Genomic DNA, 15827 nt, shown 5'->3' with positions numbered 1-15827 from the left:
GGTAAGCAATGACCAAGTTACTCCTAGAACTAGAGAGGCCACTGGTAAATGTCCTTGTCTGAACTATACTGCACCCCACCCAATACTGAGACCTCAGTCTTTCAAAAACATCCAGTGTGGGACTATTGTTGCTGAGCTGACTTCTCCTTGATTTTGGGTCACGTGGCCTTAACAGCAATGGTTTTATGCAACCAAAATTTGCTAAATCATAAAGCTGTACAAAATGTACAGAGGGAAGCCAGTGTGACAGAAGCTAAACTGAACATCTTATCAATCATAGGATGTAAAATATGCAGTCACAAGATAAGCCTGGCCACCAACCTTACTGTACATGACAAAGAGCCTGTACCAGGAATGACACACTTGTCCATGAGCCTTACCAGGGGGATAAGGTCATTCTGGCTTTATAGAATAGTTACAGGAGCCTATTATCTCTGAATGGTGTATTAAATGACAGCTTTTAACCTAATCCAGGGATTCTGAATCTGCAGCTCTTCATCTGTTGTTGAAATACAAACTCCTTTACCTGGCTATAAGGGAATGATGGGACCTGTAGTTCTACAATAGCTATAGGGCTGCATATGGAACTGTCCAGTTCTGAAACTGTCAGTTTCTGTATAGTGAAATAAACAGGTCACAATGGCAATTGTATTAACATAGGTAACACATTTTACCATAAATGTTTAGATTCTATTCTAGAGCTACACACGGGAGCTTTACTGGCATGTTCAAGAGGTGAAACACCGTGTACAATATTTTTTAAATATCCCATATACATTCATTATATATTTCATTTCAATTGTTTTACAATTATTAGTAAATGTGATTGCTGTTAAAAGCAGTGTTTTTTTTTATCTCCTTCTGTTCTCTGGGTCTGACTCTTAAAAACAGACATTAGTTCTTCTCCAAATCTTTTAATCAGCTGGCTAGCAACATTATTTCAGAAGACAGAGCCAGGAGTGCAGAGAATGTAAACAGGCATAAACACTGACTTTAATAGCAATTACAGTACACTAAAATGTATATCAATGTATATTGGAAAGTTGCTGCATTTTCCTTTTCCGAAGTTGTCTACAGAGAAAACTTGGGGCGACTGTGGGACATTGCATTGACACGTATGCCATCCCACTGGCAATTTACATTCTAGCCGGTGGGATGGCATTGCAAGGAGATTAGATGGCACGACTTATGTCCCCATGTACCCCTGCCCTTACTGTGCAAAAACAGTTTTTAAGTGAAGAAGCCCTTTAAAGGGAGAGGGCCCAAGTTAAAGGCACTGAGCAGTTGAGCCAACTAATGAGGTAGGTAACGGTTACTAATGCTGTGAAGGGGCAAAAATAATACCCTGATATGGAATATATCTATCTAGCTCCCAGTTAGTAAATTATGCCTAAATATTAATTGGGAAAAAATCCTTTCTAGTGCCCTCTCCCTGGTCTTCAGAACATGAATTTGAAAGGGATGAGCATGAAAATGGAAAAGTTCAAATAACAATACTGTTTTGAAATAGGAATAACTTTATTTCTAAATTCTCTTTAACTATGTCCCCTGGTTGCTGAGCTTTTGTCTCTCTAATGAACAAACCTGGGAGCTAGACAATGAGGAAGGGAAGGTCTGTGGCTGGACAGACCCTTTGGTGCTTAGAATTTTTGTTATATCACTGTGAGTATAATAATGTGCAAGTATCTAATCTACATGTATGGAATTAATTTAAAATATGAAGGAAACAAAATCCACATGAGCTGAAAAATGCTGTCCTCTCTCTTTAAAGCTGTGGTTCCAATAGAATAAAGTAATGAATCATGTTACTTTAAACATTGCTATGCATGATTTAATCTGTACCTATTGCAGCTGCAGTTTTTGATGTAGGAAGGTTTGTACAGTCTCCGATTCCAAAAACATTTGGATACTTTTTGTGCTGTAGTGTGTCCTTGCTTACATCCACCCAGCCGGCTGCATCTGACACTGGGCTGTTCACCAGAACATCAGGTGGTCCCATCGGTGGGGTTACATGGAGCATTTCATACTGTATGCACAAAAAAGATCCAATCAGACAGTGTACAGCAGAAGATAGTCCAATTAAGTGCCACATTTGCTACTATTTAAGGGAAAGCAAATGAAAGACAAACATTACATATAATTTTTGTTAAAGGATCGCTAACTATACTGTATTCACACAATTAACATCTAATATTATGATAGAATACAAAATATGGGCCAATTATTAGTTTGCAAAACATGAAGACCAGTGATTTACAAACTAATTTTTTATTCATATTCCTTTTTGAATTCCATTGGAACATATGAATAGTGCAAGTTTATTGTATTTATTCAACAGGGCATGGATATCCACAGTTGGTCTATCCTATTAAAGGCCCATTCTATGGACAGCATCATGGTAGAACGAGTATCATTTCTCTCTTCCAGTGCTGGACTTCTGGTTCAATTCCAGGCAGGGGCTCAGTCTGTTATTGATAGAACCAGATTTTTAAAGAAATGGCCTAATGTTGTCAGTTAAATGATCAGATCAGTCAAATTCACAGACAGTTGTATAGGTAAATAGGCCAAACATCAACTTTTTGGTGTGCTGGTCTTTTAGTGTGTAGCCAAATCTTCCGCAGTCTCAGTCTGACTTCCAAAACCTCCCTTTTTAGCCACCACAGTACTCCTCTGGTTATTATCTTTTAAGAAATAGCAGCCTGTGGTACAAGCTGCTGTCATGGGGGCATGATGAGGTCAGTAGAGATATTTAGCATATTAGCATGATCAACCACTTATTTCTACTAATAGTCTATACAAATGAATACCATGAAATCAGACAATCAAGGCTATTCACATCTAATTTAGCAAAACAAAAATATATCTTCAACAGAATCTATTGCAGTGGCTGCCCACGCACCATAAGTTAAGGACCTGCTACCATGCATCATAGGTTCAATGTTTCTGAGTTGAGTTCTAGGCTACTGAATAACATGCTATGCCCTAAACTATATAAAAATACCATTGTTTACAAACAGAGGAGCACCATGTGTTGTCTTTTAGTTTGTTTTTTAGAATGGTTTTTTATTCACTCCCCTTAGGGCAGTGACACACTGGGAGATTAGTCACCATGTGACAAACCTTCATTGTCGCGGATGATTAATCTCCCTGCAATGCCATCCCACTGGCTAGAAGATTTGTCGAAGTCGCCTAAAGTTTTCCTCTTAAGGCAGGCATTTTCCCTGTGTGTCACTGCCCTTATCTGCTAATGTACCAAGCATTTGCCAGCATGATGTTTTGGCAGATGACATTTTCAAGCCTGACAGATCCCCAAACTGATAGATATCAATTGTACATGAATAGAGGTCAGGATCAGCAGGCCAGCATACACATACTAATAATCATACAGCATTTGTTTTGGTATGTGTATGGAAAGCTTAAGCAGAGTAATATAGTATGCACAAGGTGATAGTTTGCTACACAGAACATCTGTCTTTACCTATAAATCTCTCCTCACCTGAAATACTTTGGTTTCACCCGGTTTGTCCAAGTTCTCAAACACAGCTTCCTGTACGTCTGGCCGCACTTCTATAAGGCTGTGCTTGTAGTTTACTTGGATATCTCTCTCTTTGATGATCTCCAGGAGAGCATCTGCGTACTTCTTTACCCCAAATATAACCCCCAATGATGTGTTGAAGATGATATTGGCATTCGATCGTTTTCCCGTCTAAAAAGAAGATCATATTTTTACATAAAAGTATGTGCAAACTGGCTGCAAGAGGAACAAATTATTTAGCATATAAGAAAACTGGAAAAACCAAACTATTGGCATTGGCAATGCATATAAACATTAATAAGATACTGATGGACTACAGGTTAAAATCCTGAAATATAGAGTGACAGGGGCTAGTGGTAGTCCATTGCAGAGAGTTCAATTTGTCATAGTGCATAGTGTTTGTATGGGGTGTGGTCATGTAGAAGACACAGTGGCACCACATGTGCAGAACTTACTTTCCGTAGATACTCTTCTGATAGATACATGATTTTCTGAGGTGCCCCAGCGCATTTCACAGGAGTGTTTGGAAAGGTAAAAATGGCATTCCCCTTCTTAAAATCTTGCAGTGCTTTCCATGTCTTTTCAACAGTTTTTACAGAATAGTTGGAGCCAATTTTGGGATAGTTGAAGCCTTCCGGCAAACCTTTAATCTGTTAAAAAAAAAGGCAGGTAAGGGCATGGCATGAAGAAATGCAATATAAAGCAGTGGATCCTGGCATATAGACTCAGATTTGTAAAAAACAAAAAGCACATGTAATGGAAAACCAGCTGTACAATCATAGCAACCAATCAGCACTCAGAATTTCATTGGAATGGGTTGAGGATCTCACTGTTGTCGTGGATTTTAATAGTTTTCTGCAGCCAAAGCACTGCAGGGTCATTGTCAGAATTAAAAGGATACTGACCTATTGAGACATTTCTGCTGTGCCATCTCCAGTTCAGGTATCGGACCCCTTATCCGGAAACCCATTATCCAGAAAGTTCCGAATTACAGAAAGGCCATCTCCCATAGACTCCATTTTAATCAAATAATTCACATTTTTAAAAATGATTTCCTTTTTCTCTGTAATAATAAAACAGTACCTTGTACTTGATCCCAACTAAGATATAATAAATCCTGTTTGGTAGCAAAACAATCCTACTGGGTTTATTTAATATTTAAAAGATTTTTCTAGTAGACTTAAAGCTGGAGATCCGAATTACGAAGAGATCCCTTATCTGGAAAACCCCAGGTTCCGAGCATTCTGGATAATGGGTCCCATACCTGTACCCAATATCTTGAATGACACACAAGCAAAACAAAACCCTATTCTGGAGGCTACAGCCCCACTCCCATCCCCAAACTTTCAGGCCAAAGTGACTACAGAGCACAGGAACTGGAGCTGCTGCCCACTTTTCTCTAAGGCAGGGTTGTCTATGGCAGTTTTTGAATGGCCCCAGTCTGCTTAAAGGACAATGAAAGGTTAATATAAATTAAAAGTAAGTCTAAAGGCATTCTTTTTAAGTACTTACTGCATATCTAAATTCCCAGATCCCTGCTTGCTTCTCTGAGATATGGTGCTGGCAGCCTACAGCAGTGTGAAGACTACAGTGACATCACTGAAATCTCTCTCCCCTTCCTGTAGGTGCCAGCGGCAGCCTTCCTATTCTCTGAGCATGTGTGTAACATGATCCTGTCTGCTGTTCTGAGCTACACATGCCCACCAGCCAATCAGAAGTGAATCTGGCAGAGGGGAGGGGGGGGGAGGGAATGAAACACATGTGCAGTATGAAGCAAGGAGGGAAAGGAAGGGAGAATACCTTTTTAGAGATGGCTGCCTGTTCTAGAAAATGTGAAGTAAGTGTGACTGAGTAAATATTTGATTAGGTGAGCCAAAAGTGTGGCGTTTTTACTAAACAATAGGAGGACTATTGGGCAGTATGCTTTTTAAATTTTGACTTGCATTCTCCTTTAAAGATTCCATAGGCTTTACTTTATGACATCATTATTTTAATTTAATTTGGCACTTGAACACACTATATGAGAAATAATCGTCCCTCTACATGTAATAAGGTGAACAGCACTGGTCTATGAGATTGTAAAGTTTTTTTATACAGAGACAAGTTAAGATTTGTGGGCGTCCTAGGACGGCACAGACCAATGAAAAGACTAAATATTGCCATTTTGCCTTTAAATGGTTGTGCTTGAAATTAAACAGCAAGTTAAGTAAGACAAAGAGTGTTAGAAAATAAGTTAACTATAATTTACAAACATTTATACAGTCGCTTGTTCTAAGGGCAACTACACATGGGAACGATTTACCCAACACATTTTTATCTCGCAAAAAAAAATAAATTTTGCCCACACTGCCCTCAATGAGATGAATATGAAAATGTACAAAAATGTACAAGCCCCAGAGAATCACATGTTAATTGTCACTGATCCACAAATAGTGATGGTCGGGGAATCTGGCACGCTGCCACATACAGCCGTTGTCATATATTGTCAGATACCAGAGCCCTGCATCATATCTCTAACAACACGCACGTTCTGCACCAATGCAAGTAGATTTCTGCCTCGTGTCATGTAACGTGAGGATTTCAATCCATTTATGTTTCCCTTATTTTAAAAAACAACCCAATTCTATAAAATATCCTGGCCAGTTATAAATGGCATTATTTTGGTCTTGGGTGTTTTGTTACCAAGCAGCAGAATGATAAAGGGCAGGAGAAGGATTGAGTATTTAAAGCAATGCTAATTACTTTTCCATCTGCCTTGTCACAAGTATCAGGCTATGCAATGTTTTTTATGTAAATAAAAATACATTTTTCTTGCATCAAATTTTTAAAGGGTCAATTTGCAATAAATCCAGAGACCAGTTACTTTCTGCCTGTGGTGCACAAGGCTAACTAAAGGGAACAAACTTAAAAAAACTCACAATTAATATACAGTCTGAAATAAGAGGCATTTAAAAGATATTCTTTAAACCAACAATTCCATTTCTCTTTTCCTTCTCATACTTAAAATGTGTGTTTTTATGCCTGAGGTACATCTGTCTGTAAGCCCCACTGAAGCAGAAATGGAGGTGAATGATTAGAATTCAAAACTTTCTGGATATATATATAAACATAAGGATCAGCACTCTCCTTTGTGAAGCAACACAATGTTTATTTTACATGATGAAACATTCTACAATCCAACGTTTCGGTTCCACCTGCATTCCTGTATGATTTTGAGGTTAACTGCATTTACCAAGATGAGTTGGTTCATACCCAGTTTTTTTCTTTATATGGACAGAAACATCTCAAGAACTTTAATTGTACAGGGCTTGAATGCACAATCTTACACTATACCAGCCAATACCTGCTCAATTTGATTCCCAGATCGCAGTTGATCAGGGTAGCCCGTATAGACAGTGATCCTGAGTGAAAGAAGCAGAACCTAAAAAAATCAGTATGAAATTTCTTGAAAGGGGGTATTGATTGAGGGGGTACTGATTATGGAAACGACTGAAAGGGATATGTCCATGGATCGTAAGCTGTTACTGTGGTATGCCCAATAACATATGGGAAAGACATATACTATGTTCACAAAACAGAATTCCCACAGCAGGAATATGAAGAATGGAATGTTGAATGATTGGGAGGTGATTACTAATGATGACCTGGGTGATAAGGTTCCTATAAGGCCAAGATTTAGCTATTCTAGAGGGACTAGTGTCAAAGAACTTTTGAGTCCCTCAGACTTAGTAAACAATTAAACTAAAACCCAAAAGCAGCACTTTCTAACTCCACACCCAGGTGTAGGCAAGTGCACAGGTTATGCGTAACATCCTTATACTTGGCACTAAGTTTAGGCATCCGAGAACAGATAAGAAATACACCATAAGACACAGGATGACGTGCATAAGAGGCAATTGTAGGATATATAATAAAATGCCCATACGGCTTAATTTATTGCAGTAAAACTGAATGCCAACTTAAAAACAGAATAGCCACGCACAGTCAGTACCAGCATGGCATTTGATCCAGATAGGAATGTAGACCACGAGAATCAGGACATTGCACAGCAGATAGTGGCTTAATACTGGTTTGAAGCATGGCATGATCCCACCACATTTAAGTGCATGTCCATAGATTACGTGTCCAAGTGTTCAAGAGGCGGTGACCAAAAAAAGCTCCTATTATAACAGGAGGCCTTCTGGATATATGAATTAGAGTGTGTCTTTGTTACATAACTATATGATGTAAAATTGAACATGATAAAAGCCATATTCTTTTGCGTAGCATGATTCTATACGTTGTATCAGTCCAGGAGAATAACACTGTATGAAAACTGAAATTGTAAGTAATGTTTCCAAATATTTGTTTCTGTTTTATTATGCACAACTATGTTTTACAATGGAGACACCTAGTGATGAAATTGTGGTAGCACTCATATGAGGTAGCGATAAGGACTGAAAATGAATTAAGATCCACCATGAACTAGTGACAGCATTTGGCCCCAAATTCACTGGGGGGGGGGATATTTAGATAATATTTTTATTACACTGCTTTATCCTTGAATATAGTCTCCAGGTTGGACTGAAACATCGGATCGGACAGTGTGTTATGCGCAAAGGAGAGTGCTGATCCTTCTGTATCTACATATGCATAATGATGCAAAATATCTGGACAAAATGCTGGCATATTGGAACTTTCTCATTTACCATGTTTTATATATATATATATATATATATATATATATATATACACATACAGTGCTCCTTACATGTCACAACTAGCCCCCTAACACTTCCAGAGGAATAAATAGGGCCAGGGGTGCTGGTACACTCTCTGTACTAGCCTGTAACAAGCAGATGAGTTACATTATAAAATGTAAAGTTTAACACATTTGCCCAAGAATTCTATGCTGAATTTCATAATATGATAATATGCACGAAATGCATTAGTTCACAAATGAATTGGTGAATTGGTTGATGTGCAGAACTAAGACCCAGGGTAATGGTTTTGGGGCAGACTCACGACTAACCTATCAATTCTTTAGCTAGGTGATATGATCAGAATGACACTCGGGCAATTACTTCAACAACACTTACTGTATTAACCTCACCTCAAATATACATACGGGCTTCAACATTATTTATATATGTTGTTTCCTTTCCAGTAGTTTCTATCACAGAGATTTTGTGCAGCAGATAACAAAAAAAGTAAAGACATACATCTCTTAGATTGTAAACTCTTGTAAGCAAGGCCCTCCCCCTACTGACCTTTTACAATATGCAATCAAAACTGTTGGTATTCTATTCTGTCTGCATATGTCAACTGTTAGGTCTTGTATAATGCAGCAGTAGACAATGCAGTATATAAATAATAATAAAATGAGAATTGTAGTGTGCATACAAATTAATGAAAACCAGCATACCATGCTGATCTACCTTTTCCTAAATTATTATATAAGTAGTAGTTTTAGAACTGTTTGCTTTCCCATGTATATGTAAGGTGACATAACTGACTGTGCACAGAACCCTTACTTCCCTGCTTATCTACATGTTTTTTCTGGGTGGGGTTAACCTTTAAAACAGCAACAGCACCATCTAGTGCCTTAACATAAAAACCACTGCACTCACAACCATTTTAAAGGGCCACTATTAATTCATTATTGTTAAGAGTCAAATGTATCCATGTAATTATTTACCCACGGGTAAATGCCCATAAATTCCCTAATCACTGCAAATAGCCTTCCTATTCCAATATAACCTTCTAACAAGAAGCTAAAAAGGGGATGTGTCCCATCACCTGCAATGGTGTTTCCTGGGGTAACTGGGTCCACTGAATAAGGGCAAAACTATAGATATTACCCTATACCATGATGCACTAAAATGTTAGGGTATTGTGACCCTTTAACATTATCCTGACCAATAAAACAATACATTAGAAGGCTTTGTTACTATTAATGAGGAATTTCTTTTCTCGTATTCCTTTATAAAGCAAGCATGCCACCAGTTCTTATTAAAATAAGGCCAACAACCATCACAGTTCCAAAGTTTTACAAAGTTTTACAACAATCATGGCTGATCCTACAGTGACATACAGATAAGGTTGTCAGTGCAAAACAACCAATATCAACATGTTTTATTAATTATTAAATTAAAAAAATAAATAAAACACAACCAGCACCAAGGGTCTTTTAGTTTAAACAATCTCAAGTGTATTGCATATATAACCGACATTTCGGTCCCTTTTATGCTTCTGATGAAGTGACGTGATGTCACGAAACGCGTTAAGCGTAAGTCCATTTGATGTATACGTGCCGTTTTAATGTGACCAAATAAAGACTGATTTTATTATTTTTTACCCCGTGGTGCTCCGCTTTTTCTGGACTTTTCTGCTTTTTGGGACCATTGGGAGTTGGTCTGCGAGTAGCACACGTGGGTCTATGGCGGTAAGTGCTCCTGTGTTTATCTAACTTTTTCGGTCCCTTTTGGGACCTTTTTCAAGGTACAAATACATTCAATGGTTCAGTTTAAATAACTTCTTCCCATGAACCCAGGGAGTATCAGTGACATCATATGGAAATTAACCCCTTGTGACCAACAACCCCCAACCAGTTAAATAATTCAAATATTACAAATCAGTATTTCACTAATACATAAAAGTGCGGGGAAATCTACCAATAAAAGGCTTTCTATTGGTGAATATATAAATACATATGAGTGTATAACACTGACATACACAAGCCCCATAGTCTATAAACAGGAAAGTATACCCATTTGTAAATGCACTTTGTCTACAAATATATTGCATTCTGCAAAAGTAAACTTCCTCTTCCATACTTTATTAAACAACATAAATGGGATCTGCACTACTGATCACAGAGTTATCAACCCTGAGGGCTGTCAGCGGGCACCTTGTATGGGATGGGGCAACATGTGGGGTGCAGGTGCCTGCCTAAGTTCAAAATAAAAAATACTGCAATTTGCAGTGAGATTCCTCCTTGGTTGCATGGCAAATTGTATGGAAGAATAATGCCTTGTGGGTTGAGCGATGTAGTGGGTATACTGATGAAAAATTCTAGTACTGGTGTGGTTAAAATATAAATAAAATAGAGCTGTCCAGTGGTCAGATTGTCCTCTAAAATGGTAACTAAATGGAAATTCTCACACATGGGGAGAGTCTTTGTTTTACTCAATAAAAAACCCATCCAAAACTGTGAGTATCTGATCGGTATCAAATTCCCTATAAATAATAGGCTTACCAATTAACACTGCATGCAGTACGTTTCAAGAATAATATGAATACCACAAAATAAAAAACTATTTTTTTTTTTCAAGGTCAGCAATGTTTTGTTTTGTTTTTTTGCTTAGGTTTCCAAAAGGTTATCTTAAATGTAAAATATCATATATACATACTGACACAACAACTGAGAGCACACAGCAGCACACATTTGTACCTTGCATAGAGTTTAAAACAATGCTATATAGTGGTGATCCCCAACCAGTGGCTTGTGAGCAACATGTTGCCCTTGGATGTTGCTCTCAGTGCCCCCAAACAAGGTACAAGTATGGGACCATACTGGGACCATAGACTCCATTTTTGGGAAATAATTCACATTTTTAAATACCTTGTACTTGATCCTAACTAAGATATAATTGATCCGTATGGGTGGCAAAACGATCTTATTGGGTTTGTTAAATGTTTAAATGATTTTTAGCAGGCTTAAGGTAAGGATGTCCAAATTATGGAATGATCCCTTATCCGGAAAACCCCAGGTCCTGAGCATTTTGGATAACAGGTCCAATACCTGTAGTTAATTTTGAATTCCTGACTTGATGGCAAGTTTTGGTTGAATAAAAACAAGATTTACAACAAAATAAAGCCTCCTGTAAGCTGATAGTGTGCATAGAGGCTGCCTAATAGCCAATCTTAGCCCTTATTTGGCACCTCAATTAACATTTATGATGCTATTGTTGCTCTCCAAGTCTTTTTAAATTTGACTGCGGCTCACAAGTAATAAAGGTTGGGGCTATATAGTAAAGGACATATATTTAGATCAATAAAAATTCCTAACTAGACCAGAAGACACTCTATATTATACACAGTCCTTGTTAGCTGGCTTAGTGTTTCTGTGCTATATCTCTGAGTGCCCACTATACACACAATAAGATTTTCTGGGTTTTACATGCATGACGTCTGTGTCCCATCTCCTTGATGCCATAAGGTCTGTTTGAAATATGTGTAGGTATGGTTAGAATTTACATATGTTTTAGTAAACAAAAATGAATACTCTACCTTTTCATACTGCAATTTCAGTCCAAGTGCAATTATCAAATATTTGTAGCTTATCTGCGAAAAAGAGAGTAAATTAGAGTTTGCTTACTATTATTTTGTGTGTGTATATCTAAATCTGCAGACAGTCTTAAGAGAAAAGTTCACCTTTTTCTTTTCATTTGGTCTTCATTTGTATATTGATTAGCCCTCACTTTTAAAGTAGGGGTCACTGACCCTAGCAGCCAAAAATCCATTGCTCTGTGAGGCTACTTATTTTGTTAAATTTTAATGATTTATATTTCTATTCAGGTCCTGTCCTATTCATCTTCCAGTCTCCTATTCAAACTACTGCCTGGTTGCTAACCTGAACCCTAGAAACCAAATGATTGCTGATATTTCTAAACTATAGAGCTGCTAAACAAAAATCTAAATAATAACAAAAACACAAAACCCCTAACTGCAAACAGTCTCAGAATGTTACATTCTACATTATATTAAATGTTAAATTATAGGTGAACTACACTATAATGTTGGATGGCACTGAAATTCTGCCAGGATGTTCAGTCTCTCCTAAATACACTGTTTATGAGCAATATATACAATATAATAACTAAAGTTATTTTAATCAAGGTGAACTGTCTTCATGAACAAGTTATATATAAACAGTTTCATTTATAATTAGTTAATGCTTTTAGGTCTCAAGTATAGCAATGTTTATAGTACTATACGAGCGCTGGCACTCTGGGATGGCGTGTGAAACACAGGGACTGATTTGTGAACAGCTGAAATGTCTTCAGTCACCATAAATTCTACTTTGGCTGCAGAGTATAAAGCTCCTCATCTGAGCATTTTTTTTCAGTTCAGCTGAGATCAACCGTGGTATTGCACATGGAGACACAGTGTGACATATTTGTCCTAACTATAAGCTAACTGCAACAAAACAAAATTACCTCTTTGTCATCATCTATCCGAATGCAGTTCTTTTCTGGATCGAAGCCTTTCACTTCTGATTTAATCCATTTGACACCAGATGGGATTACACTTGCTGTAGGACGTGCTGAGCTTGCTAGTTTCTTAGCACCACCACCAACAAGCGTCCACATTGGCTGGTAATAGTGTGTCTAATATGAAGAAAGGGATTGATATCTGATTTAACGGATGTTCACTTATCACTTAGTACATTTAACCATGGGTATCACTACCATGAGAAAGCCCCATGTAAAAAAAAAAAAAAAAGAGCATTTGGCTTTAAAGGAGAAGGAAAGGCAAAGTCACTTGGGGGTGCCAAAATGTTAGGCACCCCCAAGTGACTTTAATCGCTTACCTTTTACCCCGGGCTGGTGCTCCTGTTAGGAGAAAACTGCACCAGCCCGGGGTACCTGTAGCGAGCGCGTCCTCCTTCCTGCTTCCTTTTCCTAAAATGCCAGCGGTCGGCGCATGGCAGTAGAGTGAAAAGCCGACTTTTCTGTCAAAGTTCGGCTTTTCACTCTACTGCGCATGCGCCCACACGAGAAAGAGGAAGGAGGATGCACTACTGGGGGCTGGTGCTGTTCTCTCCTAACAGGGGCACCAGCCCGGGGTAAAAGGTAGGCGATTTAAGTCACTTGGGGGTGCCTAACATTTTGGCACCCCCAAGTGACTTTGCCTTTCTTTCTCCTTTAACTACCTTTGCTAAAGCTATAGGATGATGTTTGTGTATTGGCAAAATAATCACAAAGTGAAAACACAGTCATTTCACATGGTATGAAACAAAAATCTTCTTGAAAACTATTCTTAACTATTAGAATTAGGAATTTAAATGATTAACAGAGCTCACTTCAGAGTGATTCAGACAAGGCAATGCCAGTAGGGTTGGCACTGGCCAGGTTGAATACAGTAGGGGTAATTTAACAACAATTAATAATGGCAGGGCAGGGTGTAAACTGCAAAACTAATCTCTGGTAGGAAAACATATGTGTCACTTTGGCTTTCTGAAGTCGCCTTAAGTTTCCTCATGAGGCAACTTTCAGGCAACTTTGGAAAGCTGAAGCAACATGTATTTTCCTACCAGCGAGAATGTAAAATACCTGAGATTATTTGCCACCTCTAAAGGAGATTAATCTTGAGGTGAATAATCTCCTTGTGTGTCATCAACCTAATATGTATATACAGATGAAAATATTGGAGATCATGTAAAGAGCACTTTTGAAATATTTGGAGATCATGTAAAGAGCACTTTTGATTACTCTGCTATATATTTCTGGTTTCAACGAGAGTGATATACAATGTGTTACCTCGCTTGGCTCTATGACAGCAACTTTTCCAGCCCCTACTTTCCTCTTCATGCGAGCACTCATAGTGATTCCACCAGCACCACCTCCGACTACGACTACATCATAGTATTCCTTTGCCGCTGATCTTGGGCTCATGTGCAAGGTCCTACAGCTCCCGCTCTGAATTGCTCTCAGTAACTGTGTGCACTGATGGACATGGAGGCCTGGAGACATTACTCCCAGGGTTGCCATCTTCAGCGAATCTGATTAACTAAAGTAAAACAAAGAAGGATTAGAATTAAATTTACTACCTAACCTTTCAAAAGGAACAGTAAAAAGTTCTAGGACCTGCCTCCAGGGATGAGTTTTAAAACTCATTATAAAGAATTCCTATACCTGTCTGTGTGCAAGTTCTCTGCATTGCCAAGTTCATCTGCCACACAGAATATCACCCAATGATTAGATAATTAACTATTAACTTCAATTCACTTCAGTGATGTCATGTGGATCAATGGTCCCAGAGAAACTTTGCCCAGTACAGCTGCACTTGGGCCCAGAAACTCATAGGGTAAAAGGACAGCTGATTCAATGATAATGATCCTCCTCATCTCTCTTTCTCTGTCTCCGAAACAACATTGCCCATTTTTTCACATGGAACCCAACCAAATGTAATAAATGTAATAAATATTTACCTGCCAAAATGCATATGTCTACCTGTCTCTCTAAACATATAATCATCAGGTTTTGGAAATGCTGAAGGATCAGTTTAATGAATAGCCAATATTACTGTTCCTAACATATAGAAGGAGAAGCTATAGAGTGAAAACCACTGCCTGTTACTAGGACAGAACACACTCACACGGACGCAACTCTAAGATCTCATGCACACTGGTGTTCCTAGTATGATTTCATTCCGACTGCAGGGCTGTATTTGACAACCACTTTAGTTCTTGCAGAGTTTGTATGGGTCCAGGTACAGCACAAGACCATGAAGGGAACCCTGAGCGGAAGTAGTGTTTGCAATCTCAGATTATATAGGTTCTAAATACCTGTGAATAGAACCAGATTAACAGTGATGCTAATGAAGATGTAGCTACAGGCCCCATCATATGAGCAACAGAAACTACTACCATCATATCCAGCAGCAAGAACAGGTAAATAGACCAACTTGGGCCAGATAAGCCAAATGAGCCTAAACCATTTAAACATAATGTTTACTAAGTAAAAACCTTTGAAAATGTTTTGTTTTTTTGGTAGGGCTTCAGGGGTCAGTTGATGAGAAAATATCATGTAAGGCACTATAAAACACAAAGGACGGGCTGGGGCTTTGCTGAATGCTGTAATGAGAGTAGCTGCAGCTTCTATCGACTTTTGTTAGATCCAGTCCTGCAGGCCATGAGTCTCCAGAGAAAAATGCATGATCCAGTTGAGAACTCTGGCACCCTTGTACACTAATGTTTTGTGTATGTAAGTAAAGGAGAAACAGGAGCAGCTTCATAAAAAAAATATACAATTTCAAGCAACAAAGGTCACTAGATCCATGGTGTAATGCATTAGTTAGGTGTATCTAGTAATGCTAATCATCTTCATGAGTACTGCCTCCTTGTGTTTTAATCTAAAGTTGTGTACAATGCAGTGAGCTGTTTCACTCTGTACATCATTTCATGTATACCCCCCCCCCCCCATTTTGTGTGTTATATTTTTGTAATTGAAAATAAGTTAAAGTTTTGCATCTGGCAGCATGCTAGGTATGTATTTTATAGTAGGCCATGAAGTGACATCAACTGATG

The 15827-nt window shown here is 38.3% G+C and overlaps 1 protein-coding gene across 1 annotated transcript in view; it reads right to left on the bottom strand.

Moving 5' to 3' along the window:
* Positions 1 to 15827, bottom strand: part of sqor (sulfide quinone oxidoreductase) — a 37192-nt gene that overhangs the window by 9534 nt on the left and 11831 nt on the right. Inside the window, 6 exon segments of the mRNA NM_001015687.1 lie at positions 1843 to 2026; positions 3497 to 3706; positions 3991 to 4185; positions 11807 to 11860; positions 12736 to 12906; positions 14059 to 14308. Coding sequence (NP_001015687.1) covers positions 1843 to 2026; positions 3497 to 3706; positions 3991 to 4185; positions 11807 to 11860; positions 12736 to 12906; positions 14059 to 14289 — 1045 coding nt within the window. The 5' untranslated portion in view covers positions 14290 to 14308.

The sequence above is a fragment of the Xenopus tropicalis genome, chromosome 3, assembly GCF_000004195.4.
Source record: "Xenopus tropicalis strain Nigerian chromosome 3, UCB_Xtro_10.0, whole genome shotgun sequence".
NCBI lineage: Eukaryota > Metazoa > Chordata > Amphibia > Anura > Pipidae > Xenopus > Xenopus tropicalis.
The sequence above is the reverse complement of the archived record's forward strand: the minus strand, read 5'-3'. Positions and strand labels throughout refer to the sequence as shown.